This window comes from Aedes albopictus, chromosome 2, assembly GCF_035046485.1.
Source record: "Aedes albopictus strain Foshan chromosome 2, AalbF5, whole genome shotgun sequence".
NCBI lineage: Eukaryota > Metazoa > Arthropoda > Insecta > Diptera > Culicidae > Aedes > Aedes albopictus.
Window position 1 is genome coordinate 377,063,582 of NC_085137.1, and position 19,044 is coordinate 377,082,625.

General features: G+C 44.4%; 2 protein-coding genes across 2 annotated transcripts; both read right to left on the reverse strand.

Moving 5' to 3' along the window:
* Nucleotides 1-978: 978 nt before the first annotated feature.
* LOC134286795 (uncharacterized) lies at nt 979-6,024 on the reverse strand. Its single transcript, XM_062848468.1, has 4 exons — nt 5,163-6,024; nt 4,077-5,087; nt 1,940-4,001; nt 979-1,843 (listed from the first exon to the last, which is right to left on the reverse strand). The coding sequence occupies exons 1-4, from the start codon at nt 6,022-6,024 to the stop codon at nt 979-981; spliced, it is 4,800 nt and encodes a 1,599-aa protein (XP_062704452.1).
* A 110-nt stretch (nt 6,025-6,134) lies between these two features.
* On the reverse strand, nt 6,135-18,849 carry LOC115261537 (calponin homology domain-containing protein DDB_G0272472-like). The gene is made up of 2 exons (XM_062848469.1): nt 17,955-18,849; nt 6,135-6,901 (listed from the first exon to the last, which is right to left on the reverse strand). Exons 1-2 carry the CDS (start codon nt 18,847-18,849, stop codon nt 6,135-6,137), a joined length of 1,662 nt encoding a protein of 553 aa, XP_062704453.1.
* Nucleotides 18,850-19,044: the final 195 nt, after the last annotated feature.

Genomic DNA, 19,044 nt, shown 5'->3' on the forward strand with positions numbered 1-19,044 from the left:
AAAGAGACATTTCTGAAAACAAATTGCCAGATATCTGTAGAAGACAGATGTTTGAATTCCGGAAGATGTCCTTAGGCGCCGTCCACAAATAACGTAACGCTCTAGAGGAAGGAGGGAAGTATTGCCAAGCGTTACGGTCCATACAAAAAAATTTGGGTTTTTATACAAAAAAGCGTTACGGAGGGAGGAGCGGGGGGGGGGGGCTTTCTAGAAATCTCGATTTTAGCATTACGTAATAAATGGATGCTGCCTTAGGGAAATTCCTGGAGTAATATTTGTAAATTTTCGTGATAAATCATTGGAAGAATTTTAGAAGACGTCTTTGGAAGAATTCCGAAAAGAATCGCTGAAATAGTTCCTAAGGGAATTACTGGAAGCATTCTGGAAGAAATCACTGGAAATATTCTGAAAAATGCTAGTGGAATACTTCTGGAAAGAATTCCAGGAAGAATTTTGGTGGGAATCCCTGTAAGAATTCTGAAAGAAATTGATAAAGGATTTTGATTTGAATCAAAAAAAAAATATCCGGGGGAAACCCCTGAAAACTTCTTGGATATATTCCAGGAAAAATACCAGAATTATTTATTTGGAGGTATGCCTGTGGCGAAGAGGGTTTTCGGAACTCCTGCAGCAGAAACCCACTTGTTGTGGGAGTTTAATCAGCTCAAAGCTGCAAGTAATGCATTTAATAAGTTAAAGTTCATCATATAAATTTCAAGCAAACTACTCACATTTTAGTATCCAATAGTATTTCTAACACAATTCGCCCACAGTAATCTATATAATTCTTACAATAGCTACAATAAAGTTAAATTTCAATTAACTGTAAATACATTTGTTTCAATAATTCTACCTTGCAAATTCACAATTTTCACGTTTTTCCAGTCAATCCAGTATCTTCAAACCAAAACAATCTTCTTCTCAATCTCATCTTCGTCTATCGATGATCGCCTGTCCAGTTACCCGTCAGGTAGTGGCTCACCATCTAGACAGTGGGCTGATGCGGCGGACATCCTCCCCCCGTGTCGCCTCAGCTTCCGGTTTGGCGTCACCAGATCTAACCACGTCCAGCACAGCCAACTTCGTAGCAGGTCGCTTCAGAATTCCTCCTGATGTTTGCACTTCTGCTCGACGCGATACTCCATCTTTCCCAGGAATCGTTCTGCTCACTCGTCCTCGTATCCAGCGGTTTCTCACATTCTCGTCGACCACGAGCACCAGGTCCCCTACCTGGATCGGTTTTACGTCTCGGAACCACTTCGTCCGACGGATTATAGTGGGCAAGTATTCTATTACCCATCGGCGCCAAAAGTTGTCGAGAGTATGCTTGACCATATTCCAACTATTCCGCAAAGCTGCTCCTGCATCCGTTGGAAACTTTTCCGGTTCTCGTACTCCAGTTGAACTCAACATCAGGAAGTGATTGGGAGTCAACGATTCGTGATCCGCCGTTTCCAGAGGGATGAATGTTAATGGTCTGGAGTTGACCATGCTTTCCGCCTCCGCCAGCACAGTAGTGAACGACTCGTCATCCAGTTTTCTTACCTCCGGGATGGATCCCAGCGCTGACTTCACAGCACGAACCATTCTTTCCCAACAACCGCCCATGTGAGGGGCAGCTGGGGGATTGAACCGCCACTGGGTTTGGGCATTCGTAAAAGTACTGCCCAATTCGGTGTGGATTCGCTTGATTTCATCTTGTAGTTCCCGGCTGGCCCCGACAAAGTTCGTCCCATTGTCAGAATAGATCTCCTGTGGGGAGCCTCGTCGAGCAATAAACCTCCTGAACGACTTCTTACATGCATCGGTGGACAGACTTGCAACCACCTCCAGATGTATCGCTCTGACCGTAAGACAGGTGAATAGACACACCTATCGCTTCGCTACACTTCGTCCTATCTTCACCGAATATGGTCCAAAAATGTCTACACCAACAAACGTGAATGGGCGTACTCCTGGCTGCATTCGTACTGCTGGAAGGGGTCCCATCTTCGGTGGTATCGGAGTTGTCTTGTAGACACGACACCACATGCAACGCTTCCTGCTTAGGCGCACTTCAACTCGTAGCCGAGGCACGTAGAATTTCTGGCGCACTTCGTTTACGATAGTCTCGTCGTTAGCATGACCATACTTCCGGTGATAGAAATCCAGCAGTAGCGCCGTAATCTGATGGTTTCTAGGTAGGATAATGGGAAACTTGGCATCATAAGCTAGCACCTCTGCTTCCGCGGCTCTGCTGCCTACCCGCAGCACTCCCTGTTCATCAGCAAACGCCGACTGCTTCAAAAGACTACTGGACGCTCCTACTTGCTTCTGCTGATCACTGCTTCGTTCTAAATTTCGCTTCAGGATTGCTACTTTGTCCGGAAATGATTCAGATTGCGCCATCATCCACAAAGTCCTTTCTGCTTTCTGAATCTGCCCACTTGTGAGCCCGATAGTGTCTGTCGTTCTAGTATCCCTCCGGGCATGCAGTTTATCCACGAAGTGGTGGACGTATGCCACTGCACGCAGCATTCTTTTGTACCGTGAAAATCTGTCCACATGTACCATCGGTTGCCTCACTAGATGACTGAACACGTAAGCTTCCCGCAACTCCTTATCGCTTTCATCTGCACCTTCTGGAACTTCCGACAATTCTGGTTCACTAATGTAGAGAAACTCTGGTCCTTGGAACCAGCGGCTTTCTACGCTACTTGAAGGACCTTTCCCCCACTTAGTAGCTTCATCAGCCGCGTTGAGTTTCGTAGAAATCCACCGCCATTCGTCGACGCTTGAGAGGCTTAATATCTCGTCTACTCTGAAGGCAACGAATTGTCGATACCTACGCGTGTCTGATTTGATCCAGGAGCATACCGTAGATGAGTCACTCCTGAAGAAGGTTTTCTGGATCGCCAACGAATGGTTTTCCTCTACTGTCCTCCGCAAGCGAGCTCCCAACAATGCTGCCATCAATTCCATCCGCGGTATCGATAGCCCTCGAAGTGGTGCAACCATCGTTTTCGACGAAACAAGCGCTACCCTGAATTGTCCTCGATCCATAATACGAAAGTACGCAACGGCGGCATAAGCTTGGGCGCTTGCGTCCACAAATACGTGTAGCTCTACATTCTTATAGCTTCCTGGGTCGTATCCCGGGAAATAACATCGAGGGACACACAGTCCGTCCATCCGCTTCAGCACCGCTATCCATTCCGTCCAACGTTCAGCAATTTCCGCCGGAATCTTGCAGTCCCAATCGGTTTCTGTCCGCCACACATCTTGAATCAGAATTTTCCCGTGTATTACGAAAGAAGCCACCAATCCCAACGGATTGTAGATGCTCATGACAAGCCGCAGCATTTCTCTCTTGGTCGGGATCATGGTGTCCTCCAGTAGTTTACGCACTTTCTCCCAAGACTGCAGAGAGAACGTAAAGACATCTTCTTCTTGATTCCACGCCATTCCAAGAACACGTTCGAATGCAATCTCCTTCTCCGGTAGCATTGCTTTCGCCGACTTCCGATTAGCTTCACCCAACTTCTCGAGTACGCTGTTGTCACTTGACATCCAATTACGGATATGGAATCCCGCTCGCTTGTGCACTTCAATCACTTCCATGGCCACTTCCACCGCTTCTTCCGCCGTGTCGAAACTGTCGACGTAATCGTCCACGTAGTGCCGTTTTTTCACCGCCGCTGCTCCTCGTGGAAACTCCGCTTCTTGTTCGGCCGCATTTATGTTTTTAATATACTGAGCGTGCGCGGGAGAGCAAGCCGCTCCGAATATCGCGACATCGCATACCATCGTGCTGATTGGTAGCTCTGGGGAGTCTCTGTATGGAAACAGTAATGCACTACGGTCCTCTTTACGAATCAATATTTGCAGGAACATCTCTCTGATGTCAGCGGATACTGCTACTTGACGCTCCCGGTACGGAAACATCACGGACAATAGCGGTGTTAGAAGATCCGGTCCCTTGAGTAACATGGAATTTAACGACGTGCCGTCGACCTTTGCTGCTGCATCCAAGATTACACGAACTTTTCCTGGCTTTTTCTCATTGACGACCACTCCAATCGGCAGGTACTATGTACGTCGCAGATCGAATTGCTCTAACTCCTCTGCCGATGCTTGGTGGATGTAGCCCTTTGCTTTGAAGTCCTCTATTTGCCTACGAACGCTGTCGTACAGCACTGGATTCTGTTGCAAGCGCTTCTCGAGGCACTTGAACCGTCTCTCTGCCATCGGTCGGCTGTCTGGGAATTCAACGTAGTCATGTTTCCACAGCAGTCCGGTCTCGTACTTTTCGCCGTTTAGCCGCTGCGTTGTCGCCTCCAGGATCTCGTAAGCACGTTGCTCTTCAGCCCCTTTTACAGCTGGCACCACCGATACACCCAAGCTCTCGACGTCGAAAAAGTGGCGAATGTACTCGTGAAGCTCATCATCCGTCGATTCAGTCTTCATGTGGAGTTGTTTATGCATTTGAGGCTTCCGCAGACTACCACTCACTGTCCATCCAACTCTAGTCTTCGTTGCAATCGGCTCTGTCAATTTTCCCTCTCGTAGCTTCAGCGTAGCCAGCAAGTGTGAATTGCTCTGTCCAATCAGGATTCCTGGCTCTGCAGAGCGGAAACTCTTGACCGGAAGCTTGCTGAGATGCGCGAATTGTGCCGAAAGCTCAGCGTAGTCCGTTGTCTGTCTTGGCAAGCCCAGATTGTCGACTGTGTACACCTCGGACATTCTGTGCCGTTTCCGGCCACTTGCTTCCGATATTTCCATCGTGACGACTTCCGTTCCTGCAATAGTTTTGTTGATACCACCAGTCCATTCGATACGCAACGTTTCTGTCTCTCCTCTGACTCCAAGTGCGTCTGCTATCCACCGTTCCACAAGAGTCACCGATGACCCATCATCCAGAAAAGCGTAGGTGTCGAGCTGCCCTTTACTACCATACAACGTGACTGGGAGAATACGAAAGAGAGTTGGCGACGACAGTTGACGATGAACAGTTACAACCGCATTGATTATCTTAGCCGCTGCTGGTGGATCGAAATGGAGCAGACGGTGATGTCGCTTGGGGCAGTCGTTGATTCCACACACTTCCCCTTTGCATGGCCAACGCGCATGAGATGTGAGGCAACGAGCACACAACTTGTGTGATTTCACCGCTTTTCACCTACCATCCAAGTCAAGGCCTTTGAACGATGTACAGCTTTCGATTTGGTGATTATCAACGTTGCAAACGGCGCACCATCTATTGCTGCTGTTGCTAGATTTACCTCCATCTGGTCCCATTTTCTCTGCATCTTTCCGGTGCGTCGCTTTCGGCTGTTCCGTGGAAACGTGTGTGTAGACGAACGATTTCTCCTTCTGACGATTACGTTCCTTCTTCGCAGGTTTTTGCGACACGCTAGCTAACTGGGTGACACCACTCGCTGCTGAAGATATCCTCGCCATATAGTCGCTGAACACGTTTAGGTCCACGACCGGAGCTTGCTCCTGGTAGAGCGCCCAGCTGAACTTCACTGTTGCCGGAAGCTTGTCAACCAGCTCTTGAAGAAGAATCGGATTCGCCAGATGTTGTTCTAATCCAACTGCTTTCAGATGTCCACAAAGATTTTGGACCACCAGTCCAAAGCTTACCAGCGTTTCCAGCCGGTCGGGTTTCGGTGGAGGAGTTGATCGAACCTTGGCGATCATGTTGTTCACGATCTGTTCCGGACGGCCGTACAACTGCTGCAGTGTGGACATAACCTGGAGAACTGTAGACGGGTGGAGAAGAAAGCTGCTGACGGATTCTTTAGCGCTACCTCTCAGGCTGCGCTGTAGTCGTAGAAGATTCTCAGAGTTGCTGTACCCGCACGTTTCTGTTGAGTGTTGGTAGCTGCTTATAAACAGCGGCCAATCGATCGGATCCCCGGAGAATATCGGGAGCTCTTTGGTCACCACCTGCCGAGCGGCCAACTGTTGAGGCGAAGGGCCAAAACCGCTTCCATAAGGTGGCACCAGGAATTGAGACGACAGTGGACCAGGGCGAACCATATTCGATGCAGGAGGAATAGGACGATTAGTGTTTAATATTCCCCCCACAGACAGTCCCGAAAGTGGAGGTATTTCTAGACGTTGACCTGGCAGAACGTTACTGTCCGATATCAACGGAGGGGGTGGACGAAAGGAAGGGGTTTTCTCACAATGGTCGGATCTTCCTGTGCCCAGCGTGTTTGATTCCAACCACGACGCCGGGGCGGAGGTAACGGGGGAGAACTGCTATCCGTTGAACGTTCGCCGTTACGATTAATGACCTGCTCTACCTCATCGTGTAATTCCCAATACTCTTTTTCAGCTTCTCTCCACTGACAAGGGGCTTCCTGTTCGCCTCGACGAGCCGTTTCCAGCTGACCTTGCAATTGCCGCTCCATCGCGCGTAGGTAGTGAATTTCATTATCCAGTTCGGCTAGCTGTAATCGAAGTGCTTCGCATTCTCGTTCGCTTCTTTCGAGTTGATTTCGCATATCTGCTTCCGACTTGCGTGTCCGCTCCTTCTCGACGACGAGTTGTGTTTCCAGGGATTTAATCTTCGTTTCGAGGGCTGCTTTCTCTAACTCGCTGCTCTTGATCTGGGCTCGCAAACTTTCTTCCGACTCACAAACTTGTTGCAGCTCACTAGCGTGCTGCGCCTCCAACCTGGATATTTGACGCACCAGTTCCATCTCACGCTTCCGCCGCGTGTCGATGTCCGTCCGGTGTTTAATCATCGGTTCCTGGATGGCCCGGCGTTCCGCTTCCGTCTGCTGTTGCTGAAGCAATATGTTCTGCTTCCGAAGCTCTCCGGTTTCAGCACTCCAGCGTTTGTAGCAGTAACTTTCGGTATTGTCCCGAGCTGCGGAACTTCTTCGATCTTCAGTAGATCCTCGTAGGGCTGGAGATTGACAAGAGGCAAATTGGACGGATTTTGATTCGGCTCAGACTCCTTTGAATCCAATCCGGCTGCCTCGGCGACAGAATCCTCCGAATCTTCGATTGTGATGCTTCCCAAGGTTGGCGGGACCGATTTCACCTCTGATCCCGTGTTCGCCTTCGTTTCACCACCGAGCGGAAGCGGTTCGATAGTAGGCTTCAGTGGCGTTGAAGAGGGGTGTACAGTTTCTTTTGAATACTATAGGAGTTGTTACATGAATAATTAATTTATTAATTCATTTATTTATTTATTTATTTTTTCATTCATTCATTTATTTATTTATTTCTTTTTTCATTTTTTTATTAATTCATTTGTTTAATTATTTATTTTTAGACAGGAATCGTATTTAGTTCAACTTGTTTTTTTTTTTTTTTTGTTCAAATATCGGTGTGATTACAGTACTCCCCTTTTTCGCATTTCCAGCACCTCACCATCACCAAGAAAATTTAAATTCCCTGGTAGCGCACGCTGCTTCCAACGGTAGAGCCTCCACTTTTGCCTTAAGACTACAAGCCAAACCAAAACTCATGCAAAGTTATAATCTTATTCGAAAATCCCTTGGTTGGGCATTGCGTAATTCAGAACACTTTGAGATCAATAGCCTCTGCCTTGCAACTCCTATCTCTGCATCCTTGTGTGTTGGAGATCATACGTTAGAGCCTGAATCTCCAATGGTTAAAACTATACACGTAGACAAAATTTGCATATCACACACACATAGACATCCAAATTGTACCAAACACAACTCTTCCAATATGTTATAAATTTAGTATGAAATCGACTTTCGCGTAGTGCACACGTTTATTGTCGCGGCGGTAAAAGAACTTTAGTGCGTTCCAAAATCTTGGTCATCTTCCACCCTACCTCAAAGTGCACCTTCTCGTTCAACGGCTGCCTCTTTTTGAAGATCGCCGATTGTGGCGAATGTAGTGCGCGGTAAGTGATCGCGCCAACATTGTGGTGTCAGCCGATTTGGCCAAATGATCCGAAACCCTTGTTGTGTTTATGGTTTTGCTTTTATCATGACAAATCAAGAAAACCTTATTCTGGGATATGGCATGAAATCATTCTGCCGGATGACTTTTTCTTGCGAAAGTTGTCTTTTAGAGCAAATAGTCTGTTCGACGCCCCTCTTTATTTTCTAGCGATTCAAGCGCTTTTCGCATGCGTGATCGATTAGAAATCTCAAATATTGAAGAATTATTGCCATCAAGCTGGTCCGTTAGTGGATTGGTACAGAAAAGCAATAAAAATATCAAAAAGTCTGAAATCGAGGATTTTGGCGTAATATTTTACCTCTTGTGAGCTGACTTCATTGTAAACGAAGCTCTGTTCGCTTGTGTTACTTTGCAACTTTTATGCAGTTAAACATTTATTGAAAAACCCTTCTAGGATAAGCATGTGGTGGAACTATCCCGTGGGACAGTTTTATCACGGGGCTGAACGTTTTTCTTTTGATGGGGCGTATTGCCCCGTTTGTTTTGAAATGGCAAATTTTGGAACGTTTTTGAAAAACGTTTCAAAGCTTCCATAGCCATCTCTCCAAAAGCAAAGTTCACATGCAACACTTCACTAACGCAACTTCACTAGTAGCAACGATTTGCAGTGAACAATAGTGGAATAAGGCGCCAGTTTCAGATATATTTCCATTTCTGCTTAGGGGGGCATATTATACCTGTTTACTCAACCTTATTGCGTAAACTTGTTGTTAACAGTGATTATTGTGAAGATTTTCTGCCGGAAAGTTGATTTTGAAAGAGTTTTCTGCGCCTAGTCCAGTACCAATTCTCGGCACCAGTGCCGAACTTCTAACAAAATCAAATGGGAAACAACTTCGGCACCCATCTTTGTGCTGCCGAAGTGCACTCGTCTGCTTGTAATATTTGTTTTGAACATTTGTGCGGCTTCAGAGTGAAATTGTAGCTCATTGACTGTGGATCCCGTAGCTGAAATGTTGCGGGAGATGATTATCCACGGAAGTGCGCTTGGAAAATATGCGGCAAGTGATGTATTTTGATTTATTATTTGTGAAGTGGTGGGAATTGACGCGGGTGCCCAAGTCGTTCGAAACCCTATCTACCAGAGCTGCGGCAATATAAGCTTTCATCGTGTGGGCCGTTAAGGCGAAACTGGAAGCATTTCCTCACTTTTGTAGTGGAAAATGTTTTTCGTTTTTGCAGAAACCATTTTTGAACAAAATTTCACAAAAAAAAAGTTTTTGGCAAAAATGGAAAACATTTTCCACCTCAAAAAAATTCAGTAGATACCTTGAGCCATGTGCACGAAAACCGATTTTAAAAATATTGCTTCGTTATTTAATAAAAAATCAAAAACCGAAAAAATGAGAAAATGCTTCCAGTTTTGCCTTAAACAGAGTCTCGTGATCGGTGTGTTCCGAATGTGCAGGTTGGGGATCTTAGGATGATTCTACACTTTGAGCATAATCAATGTAATGGAAAAAGAAGTATGATTTTTAAACTTGTTATCTTTTAAGGAAAAAATCATTCAAAACTGTGCGCAGGAATAATTGCGTAAAAATTATGCTTAAAATCCCTCCGAAAGTATCTGTGCTAAACCATACATACATATAGCAAATGAGTTTCCGTGCGATCGAAACTAATTCAATGAGGCACTGAACCATAAAATTAATCTTTTCCGGCTTGTCTCCAAAAATTTTGCCAAATTCATGAACGTGAAATATGCACACCCAACAACGTTCACAAACACAAACGGCTGACCTTCTACTCCACGGTTACGAATCATTGCTGCGCACAATTTTCTCCCACCAATTTTAAACCTCCTCGCTGCCCGCACCCTAGCACTTGTTCCACCCAGAGGAACTAGAAATGGAAATTATTTCGGCTAATCCGTATGACTTGTCCGCTGACTGGGTGGTACCGCTGCCGATCGATTGTGTGTGACGACCGACGACGCCCGCCCCTTTATTCAATTGACGGAAATCTATTTTCCAAACTTCGCATCAGTGAACAGCAGACGTCAACCGACCGGATCCGCCGCCATCGTCGTTGTCGTCGTCGTCGTCGCAGTAAATCGATGGACAACAACTGTAACCGTTCTCAAACTCGCACGAGGGTTTGGTAAACCTGGTGGCTTTAGCGCCACTCTCGTCTGAGAGACCACCAGTCTGTTGTTTGCCCGACTTTGCTGAGACAAGTTCCTCAGGGCTTTCGAACGGTCGTTTGACTCCAAAATTACTCAAAATCCTTTCGAATCTAGATCAACTCCGAACTCTATCCCCACCTTTTCCTTAATGACCCCAACAACCTCAGCTCGTTCAATCCTAGACGCAATATCGATTTTGAAGAGTGGAAGTCCGATTCTCAGTTAGCCTGAACTGAACGAAAACGACAAACCTTAAGAAAAGCGAAACTCTTTCTGAAGTGCTAAAAACGGAACGTAACAAAGTTTCGGTACTTCAACTCTAACAATTTCTTTATTGATCAACTACCATTCGGGTTGGACGAAAAATGTGGTTAACGGGAAACTCTAACGGAAGCTAGTCATGGCCATGAACAAATAAAACTTCCACATACCTGCGCAGGATTTTGGACGTTGACTCGATGCGATGCTCGTAGACAGCACGAACCTCGGCGATGGCGGTGGAAACTTTCGGGGTAATGGCGCCGAAGTGATTCCGCCTTTGCTGCAGGATGGCGGGCTGCGTAGCGAGTCCGCGCGGGTATGGCCGAAACTATAGGTGCGGGGTGAGTGGCGGCTGGACGGAAGACTTCCGATTTGCGGCCCTTGAACGTCCGGATCGAACCTTTCCTTCCAAACAGAAACCCGCTTGCCCAACGACCAGGCTTCGCGTACTTACATTCCTACTAGGCCGAGCGGGGCGAAGTTGGTTACTATGAGGAAGTTCCGGTTCGCTTCGTTCTTTCGGGCGGTCCACACGGGTTGTAGCTTGGTGGACTATTCCGGGTGGTTGATTGGCGACCACCGGTAATTTCGCTTCGCTTGGCTAAGCGACCTCACTCACACTCCGTTTTGCTACCCCTAGGGGCGGGCCTTGGCGGTTGCACGGACTCGAAGAAAATGTCCTTTGACGGAAAAGGTGGCCGAAACGCCACGGTGCTTTGGGCCGTCGACTCCGGTCGACGCTCAACGTTACTCCAGCCCGTACCAAAAAGCGCCACAGCGCTGGAATGTCCAACGCGAATGACATTAGTCTCACTTTCGTTAATTTAATCAATTATTTCGAATATTTACCTTTTTGTACTTAAAAATCACTAAAAACTTTAGTAGCGATCGCGAAGACGAAGACTACGTTACTTTACTATAAATGAAAATTACCAATTAGCCGTTTTGAACACTTCACTTAAAACATTCCACTTTTCTTAAATTACCTTATAAACGTTAGTCAACTTTCACAATCGAAATATTCAAATTAATCCAAAAACTTTAACTCTATAACGCGATGACTACTACTTTCCAGCCGATATGCGAGCGAAATGAACGAGCTCAAGTCATTTTTCCAACAAGAAACCTATCTAAACAATTAACATATTATCTCTAGAAATTGCGCCAACGACAAATTCGAATGGCGAATTAAGAATTTGGCGCCGGTCTAGATTCGTCAAGATGGTGTAACTGAGATACATATATTCAGGAGCCATTGCTGCACTCACTACGTCTTTTTATGGCATTGCTATAGCCGAGACACAAACCTTATACCGACAAATTATTTATATTTACAAAACAAACAGTCACAAGCAAAGTCAGGTTATGTTATGAATTCAAATGCAATCGTATTATTTCTCGTCAATTTCTACAAAAGCAATTATTAATTGAAAACTTAATTAAACAAATTATATACATAATTTTGCTTAAAAAGAGAAAAACGTCAAAACCGTTTCTCTCAAACCGTTTCGTCATCTCAAATTCAATTCAATCATATTCAAATACTACTATCTTATTCAAGCGTACTAAGCTAAACAAAATATATGGATTCAAAGCAAAATTATTTTACTTAAAAAGAATAAAAACGTCAAAACGTTACATCACACCACCCGGTTTTATGAAAATTTGATCAGTCTCACTGATCAAATTTTCATAACTTTCTGAATTTCGAAAACCTTAATAGAAATTACCTCCTGCAGCTGAATTTACAAAAAGAAATCTATCAGTTCGCTATTACTTGAACAGAGCGCACGCGTAATTCCTCACCTAAACAAACCAAAACAACCAATCTGCTCAATGGAACTTGTCCATCGATAACGCTGACCGATAACATAACGGAACTGGTTGACTGCATCATCAAAAAAATATTTGACACATCCACAATCAACACTACGCAAAACCGGACTACCAGATCTAATCAGAACTATTTGTCTGACTCCGCAACCTGATAACCCATAAACTAAAGCATTAAACCGAATTCTATCATCAAAAAAACATTTTTGACTAGCCTAGAATTCATAAAAAAAATAGCGCGCAATCCTATTCATGTACAACATCAAACTGACAGCATCCGAACTTGCATGCAACTTGTTGCGTACCCCGCGCTCACTGACAACCCTGCAGAAAACATCGCACTGTCACCAACGGTGACGTATGCGACTGAAAACATCGCACTGTCAGTTTGCACGATCGCGAGAATCAACAACAACAGGAAAACGAACAAGAGTTCGTTTCCTGCAAAAAAAAAAGTGTTGGACAAGCTGCTGGACGACAACGTGGGACCAAAAATCAACTCTAATCAGCGATAAACCGGGGGAGTATCAGGTATTTATAAACTAATTATTAAATTATTAATCAAATTTCGTCTCGTTACAGGAAAATCGTCGTGGGATTCCTCATCGACCGGCATCCGTCGGGAAAATAAGCTGACAAAAAAAACGGAAAGAAAGCTGGATTGGACGCAAGAATCCAGCACAAAATATGTTTTTAACCATCGCTAACGGAGATAGTTGAACTCAACGAGGCGATTCGAACTTTTTCATAATGGAATAGCGAACTCAGACACCTTTACGCGACGAAATTTGCTGTTTTAGCGTTACACGATTGCTCCGCCGGGACGACTTCTGTGTTGTAAACAGCCTACGATATCTCAGCATAATTATGACCCGATTTCGATGTACGGCGGCAGATCGAGTTCACGACAGTTTGGTGGATGTTCCTGGCGAGTCCCGATTTTTGACACGTTCGACAACCGAATTCCATGAATGTACCCGAAATGCCCAGGAATCTCTGAAGGACGGCTCCGAGACTCCACGGACGGTGTGGGCGTGGACCCAGCACCTGGAAATCACTGGGCACCAATGCGCCAGAATATTTTAACCACTCCGAAACTCCACGGACGGTGTGGGAGTAGGACCACGACGACGGGCACGCACGGAATCAACGGGTGAGTCAATTTTATTATCTGGTCACTAACATAGGTTTAAACTAACATAGATTTAAGTAGAATTACTAAAATTAGGCTTCAATAGTTCTTTTCGCTAACTCCAAAACTTATGCGATGCATTTTTGCTTCATCCTAGTGATGATTTTCGTACATTTTCCTTAATAGGAGAATGTCATAGCTTGTTCATCAAAACCTTAGAATTTCTTCAAAAAGTTGGCATGAAATATGCCTAAATTATTATCCTTTTCGTCTACTAGCTCATAACTATCACCTAAAACCTTTTTAACATATGCTACAACATATTTTGCGTCCAGTTTTGCACAAAAATCTTTGGATTTGTTGGACAACACTGTATTTTTCTTTAGCACCTTCTCTCCTACCTGATAAGTGGGTGCGCGTCTGTTTGAACGTAAATTGTAATATTTAGCTTGTTTTTCATATGCTTCAACAAGATTCTTCCTAACTGTCTTATACAATTCTTCTCGTTCTTCGTCATTGAGAATGGGATTACTTGTCCTATTTGAATTCCTGAGGTTCTCATACTCGATTCCATTAGATATCATATTTCTACCGAAAGTAAGAAAGTATGGTGAATACTTCGTGGAATCGTGGACTGAATTTCGAATCGCACACGCTATTTGCTGTAAGTTTTCAGTCCACTGTTTGTGGTTGCCCTTCAGTGTGGCTCTTATCGCTGTTGTAACGACTTTATTCACCCTCTCAGTGTTATTGACTTGTGGGTGGTATGAGGGCGTGAGCCAATGCTTCACCCCGTACTGCTTCAACAGAGAGGCAAACTCCTTCGAGGTAAATTGACTACCATTATCTGTCAAAACAATTTCCGGTACCCCGAACAGTAAAAAGATGGCCTGCTCCAGAAATTGTACCAAAGATGATGCCGTGGCCTGCCTAAATGGCTGGACCATGATGAACTTAGAGAAAACATCCGTTACCACTAGTAAACAAGTACATCGGCTCTTTCCTGAAGCGGGAAATGGGCCAACATAGTCAAGGGTTATGAATTGCCAGGGGTAATCGCAATTCCTCTTCTGGGATCCCATTGTCGGAGTCGGGTTTACGTTGATTCCTTTCGACGTTTTGCACGCTAAACAGCTTTTACAATAATCCTTGATTTCCGCGGCCATTTTTGGCCAAAAATACTTTTCTTTCAACGCATTAAGAGTCTTTTCGTAACCCAGATGAGCGATGTTATGGTTTGACTCGATCAATGGCAAGCGTTCTTGTTTTGGAGGATAATATTTCCACTCGTAGCGTTTGTCCTTAATTTTACCTGCTTCTTCCACATATTTATATACTCTATCTCCAGTAACTCTAAAGGTTTTGTAGTCGTGAGGATCTTTAGTTATCTTATCAATTAAATCGGTGTAGTCCTGGTCTAAGACTTGGATGGTTTCAATGCGTGACAGACAATCCGCTAAAACATTGTCCTTCCCTTTTCGGTACTGCAGAACAAAATCGTATGACTGCAATTTGAGAGCCCAGCGCAGTAATCTCGAATTAGCGTTGGCTGCCGTAATCGAAAATAACCATGTTATGCTTTTGCAATCCGTGACTACAGTGAAAGTAGTTCCTTCGACATAATGTCTGAAATTTTCAATCGCCATCAGAACAGCCAAACATTCCTTCTCGGTTGCTGCATATTTCCTCTGAGTACTCGATAGTTTCTTGCTGTAATAGCCAATGATGCGCTTCCCATCCTCGAACTCCTGTAACAATGCTGCTCCGACAGCCAGTTGGGAAGCATCAGTCTCGATTATGAATGGGCGAGTATAATCGGGATTAGCCAAAACTGGAGCTGATGTCAAGACGGATTTGAGCTCCTCTAACGCCTTTTCGGCGTCATCCGACCACTTAAATTTCTTTGCCTTTTTAAGCAAATCCGTTATCGGCGCAGTTAAGTGGCTGTACCTTGGGATGAATTTTTGATAAAATCCCATTAATCCCATCAGCCTTCTTACATCTCTGATCGTTTTGGGTCTGGGATAATTAAGAATCGGTTCCAGTTTTGAGCTGTCTATTGACAGACCCTGTTCTGTTAATAAGTACCCAAGATACTTAACTTGCTTTCTACAAAATCGGCTTTTCTCAACCGAAATGGTCAAACCTGCTCTTTTTAAACGAAGAGCAACTTCTTTTAGCAGGCGAAAATGTTCGTCGAGCGTTTCCGTAGCTATAATTATATCGTCAAGATATACAAACACAAAGGGTTCTAAGTCAAAGCCGATTGCCAAGTTCATTAGTCGATTCATTGTAAAAGGGGCATTTTTTAATCCAAATGGAACCACCTTGAATCTAAACAAACCCTTTGGGGTTCTGAACGCGGTGTAGTTTCTTGAAGATTCCTTCAACGGTATCTGAAAATACGCATCTTTTAAATCCACGATGCTAAAATACTTCGCCTTCTGTAACCTATGGAAGATTTCTGCCATATTCCGCATAGGATATGCGTCCTTCCTCGTCACCGAATTTATCCTCCTCGAGTCGAGACAAACTCGAATTTTGCCATTTGATTTTTTCACTGGCACGAGCGGGCTAGCGAATTCCGAGTTGCATTCCTCAATCACCTTCAAGCTCTTCCATCTCTCTAGCTCTTCCTCAATTTTCTCCCAAATCTTCGGTGAGTAGCGGTACATGGGCAGGTCTCTCATCTTCCCTTCCGTAACCAGTTCAATCTCATGTTCAATGAGCGTAGTTTTTCCTAGGTTTCCGGAACTGGTACAGCTAAAATGTTTCAAAGCTTCCTGAAGTTTCCGCCGTTCTTTCGTCGTCAGTACGTGTTCGGTTTCAACTGTCTCGATGGCTTTTTCAGGATCCTCTGGTAAGTCCAAAGTCGGAACGTCCAATGATGAATCCTCTTCTGGTTTCGCTTTGAAGATTTCCTCTGGTTCAAGTGGATTTGGCAGATGAACTTGAAGCGAAATAATTTCCTCGTCAGTAGGCGACATGTCTGGCTCGACTCTCAAGTGGTTTATCGAGTTCTCAGTCAAATTTGATGTCCAGGTCAACTCCAAATCTTGGATCCCGTTCTGAGATGTGATCATCGGACGAATCTTAAACGCTCTCCAAAAATCCATCCCTAAAATCAACGGTTTCCTTATCTCTGGAACGATTAAGGTAGGAACGACTTTTGTTTCCGTCCCTAAAGTGTACGGAACATTAACATAACCCAAACACAAGTGCTGTGTATCGTCGGCAGTGCATACCTTTATTTTAGATTTCAAAATCTTCAAACCATGAGCTTTAACAATGTCCAGTGTGCTCATTACACTAGCACCCGCACCAGAATCGAGTAAAGCGATCATTTCAGTACCCAAAATGTTGACTTTGACATGCGGACATGCACTAGGGTTCACCCTAATTTCCAAAATCGTATTCGGTTGTTTGGGAATTTCTTCTAATGGCGAGGTGGCTGAATTCCCTGGCAAGCACCTCGCATCTAGTTTGTTGGACGAGTCAAGTTCTGTGCATTCCTACGAAACAATGGAGCATGGTTGTGTTCACAATTCCTAACTGTTCTTTCTAGGTTGCCACAAATGTAGCAAAATATTCGTTTTTGCTCCCGACATTCCTTCCAAATATGCCCTGTTTTCCGGCAATTCCAACATAATGGTCCTGGACCAGCATTGGTCTGTTGGGGCTGAATGTTAGATGGCGCTGCTCTCTTTGATCCCGATTGATTCACCTTTAATGAATGCAGTGTTGATTCCTCTGTTGAATTGTCACTGTCGGACTCTCCTAAGTCCAAATGATGAACCTCTTTCCGTCCCTCCTGAGGCCTGTAGAAACCTGGATCGTTAGCGTCGATCTTGTGGTTGACCTCGATTAAGTCTTCCAGGTTTTCAATGTCCAATACCGAAAGTCTGGACCGATAATGGGGTCGCATATTCTCCCAAATAAGCTCAAAAAGAGTTCTTGAAGAGAATGGCCGCTGTAAACATTGGTTTAGCTTTTCAACCTCTGTCACAAATGCGATGAAGGTTTCGCCTTTCTTCTGCTTCAACTCCCTAATCTGCGAACGAATTCCTCTGTCCCGGTTGGGATTGCCATATCTGAATCTGATTTCGCTCTCAAACTTCTTCCAAGTCGACAAGTGGCTTTCTCTGGTGAACCACCAGTCATAGGCTTCGCCTTTGAGACGTTTATGAATGTTCATCAACAATTCACCTTTTGGAACTCCCTCATGTCTTGCTAACTTCTGAATCCTGGTCAAAAAATCCTCCACCTGGATACTCCTACTATCTCCAGAAAAATTCAAGTCCCAACTCTCGACCCGTGATTTTCCATAATGCCTCCTGCTATACTCAGGACTTGACGACGAGTATCTCCTGTGTCTTCTTCCGGAACTGTTTCTGTTGTGTCTATGGTCTTTTTCAGAATCATATTCGCTATCTGAGCTACTGTAACTTTTTTGTCTCGACCTTCCTGATTTCCTACTTTTGAATCTCTCTACACTACTTTCCGAGCTGTGTCTATTCCTACTACCTTTCCTATCTAAACTCCTGTTTCTTTGTGCTGAGCGGCGCTTATTGCACTCCGGCGGCCGACTAGCTCTCCTATCTTTCCTCCTTTCTTCATTATAATCGCTTTCGTCTTGCCAATCTCTGTGGGACTTCCGGCTCTTACTGCTCTCCGGCGGCCGTCTGTCACCTCTAAACCGACTATCCTTCATGTCTAAACTACGATCCCTGGATGATTTTAGGCTCTTATGGCTCTTCGGCGGCCCTCTATCATCATCTGATTCGCCCTGGCTTTCTTCCTCTCTCGAATGTCGCTGAGAATGTTGGCTCTTATTACTCTTCGGCGGCCTCATCTCAACCTTCTCTTTCCTTTCGAAATGCTTTCGTCTTGCCTCCTCATAAAGTCTATCCTGTTTCCACAGTTGGAACTCTTTCCATTCCTCTTCTAATTCCTTCTGCTTTTCTATCTCATCTTCGTGTGAAACAGTTTTTTCTTCCTTTTTGTTCCTATCCTTCTCCTTTCTGATTTGCTGTTGATTCTTTTCCTTATTCTGTTCCTTTTCTTTCCCCGTCGCATCTGAATCTTCATTTCTATCCTTCACCTCACTACCATCAGTCTTCCTACTTTCCCTATCGGTTTCAATTTCGCCATCGTTCAACTCTGCATACACTTTCTGATTGAAACTCTTCAGAATTTCCGCGATCTGTTCACAGAGCTTCGCTTGAGTGTGTCTTTCCGAATCATCGTTGGTTATCGCGGTTTGTGCCCGAATAAAATAGTGACGCAATCGAGAAATATGCGCGAGGTCGAACTTTTTGCTCAAATTCGACTCTAAAACTTTGATAGTCTTGTCGATTCTCAAAACTTCATCATCAAAATTATGTTTTCCGATCAGAACCGACTTAGCTTTCTTCTCCTCTAAAAGTAACCGTCGCAAAAAACGTCTCTTATCTTCTAACGTCTCCCTGCGGTCCACGTCTTGTCCACGCAACTTTAGATCAAAATCGACCTCTTCTTCTAACAAGTGGTCTGCAACTGGCAAAACGTAAGGTCCACTCATTTTGCAACAAGTATCGAATCCAATGGTCAAAAACAATAAATATCAGTACTAATTCAAATAAAATTCAGAGATAAAAAATCAAAACAAATCAAAATTCCTTAAAAAAAAAACTATTTCAAAATGCCTTAAACCTAAAATCAAATTCAAACCCAGAGGTAACTTCTAAAAAAAGGAATTCAGTAGAAAAAGAAAACA

What these genes read in the sequence shown, in the direction of transcription:
- LOC115261537 (XM_062848469.1), bottom strand. Translation starts at nt 18,849, where the DNA reads ATGAGTGGACCTTACGTTTTGCCAGTTGCAGACCACTTGTTAGAAGAA. An exon ending in CAGACGGCCGCCGGAGAGCA is followed by an intron (nt 6,902 to 17,954) that starts GTAAGAGCCGGA and finishes GTCAATCTCCAG; the next exon opens with CCCTACGAGGATCTACTGAA.
- LOC134286795 (XM_062848468.1), bottom strand. Translation starts at nt 6,024, where the DNA reads ATGGTTCGCCCTGGTCCACTGTCGTCTCAATTCCTGGTGCCACCTTAT. An exon ending in CAAAGGCCTTGACTTGGATG is followed by an intron (nt 5,088 to 5,162) that starts GTAGGTGAAAAG and finishes GGCCATGCAAAG; the next exon opens with GGGAAGTGTGTGGAATCAAC. An exon ending in CCAGGAGTACGCCCATTCAC is followed by an intron (nt 1,844 to 1,939) that starts GTTTGTTGGTGT and finishes TCTTACGGTCAG; the next exon opens with AGCGATACATCTGGAGGTGG.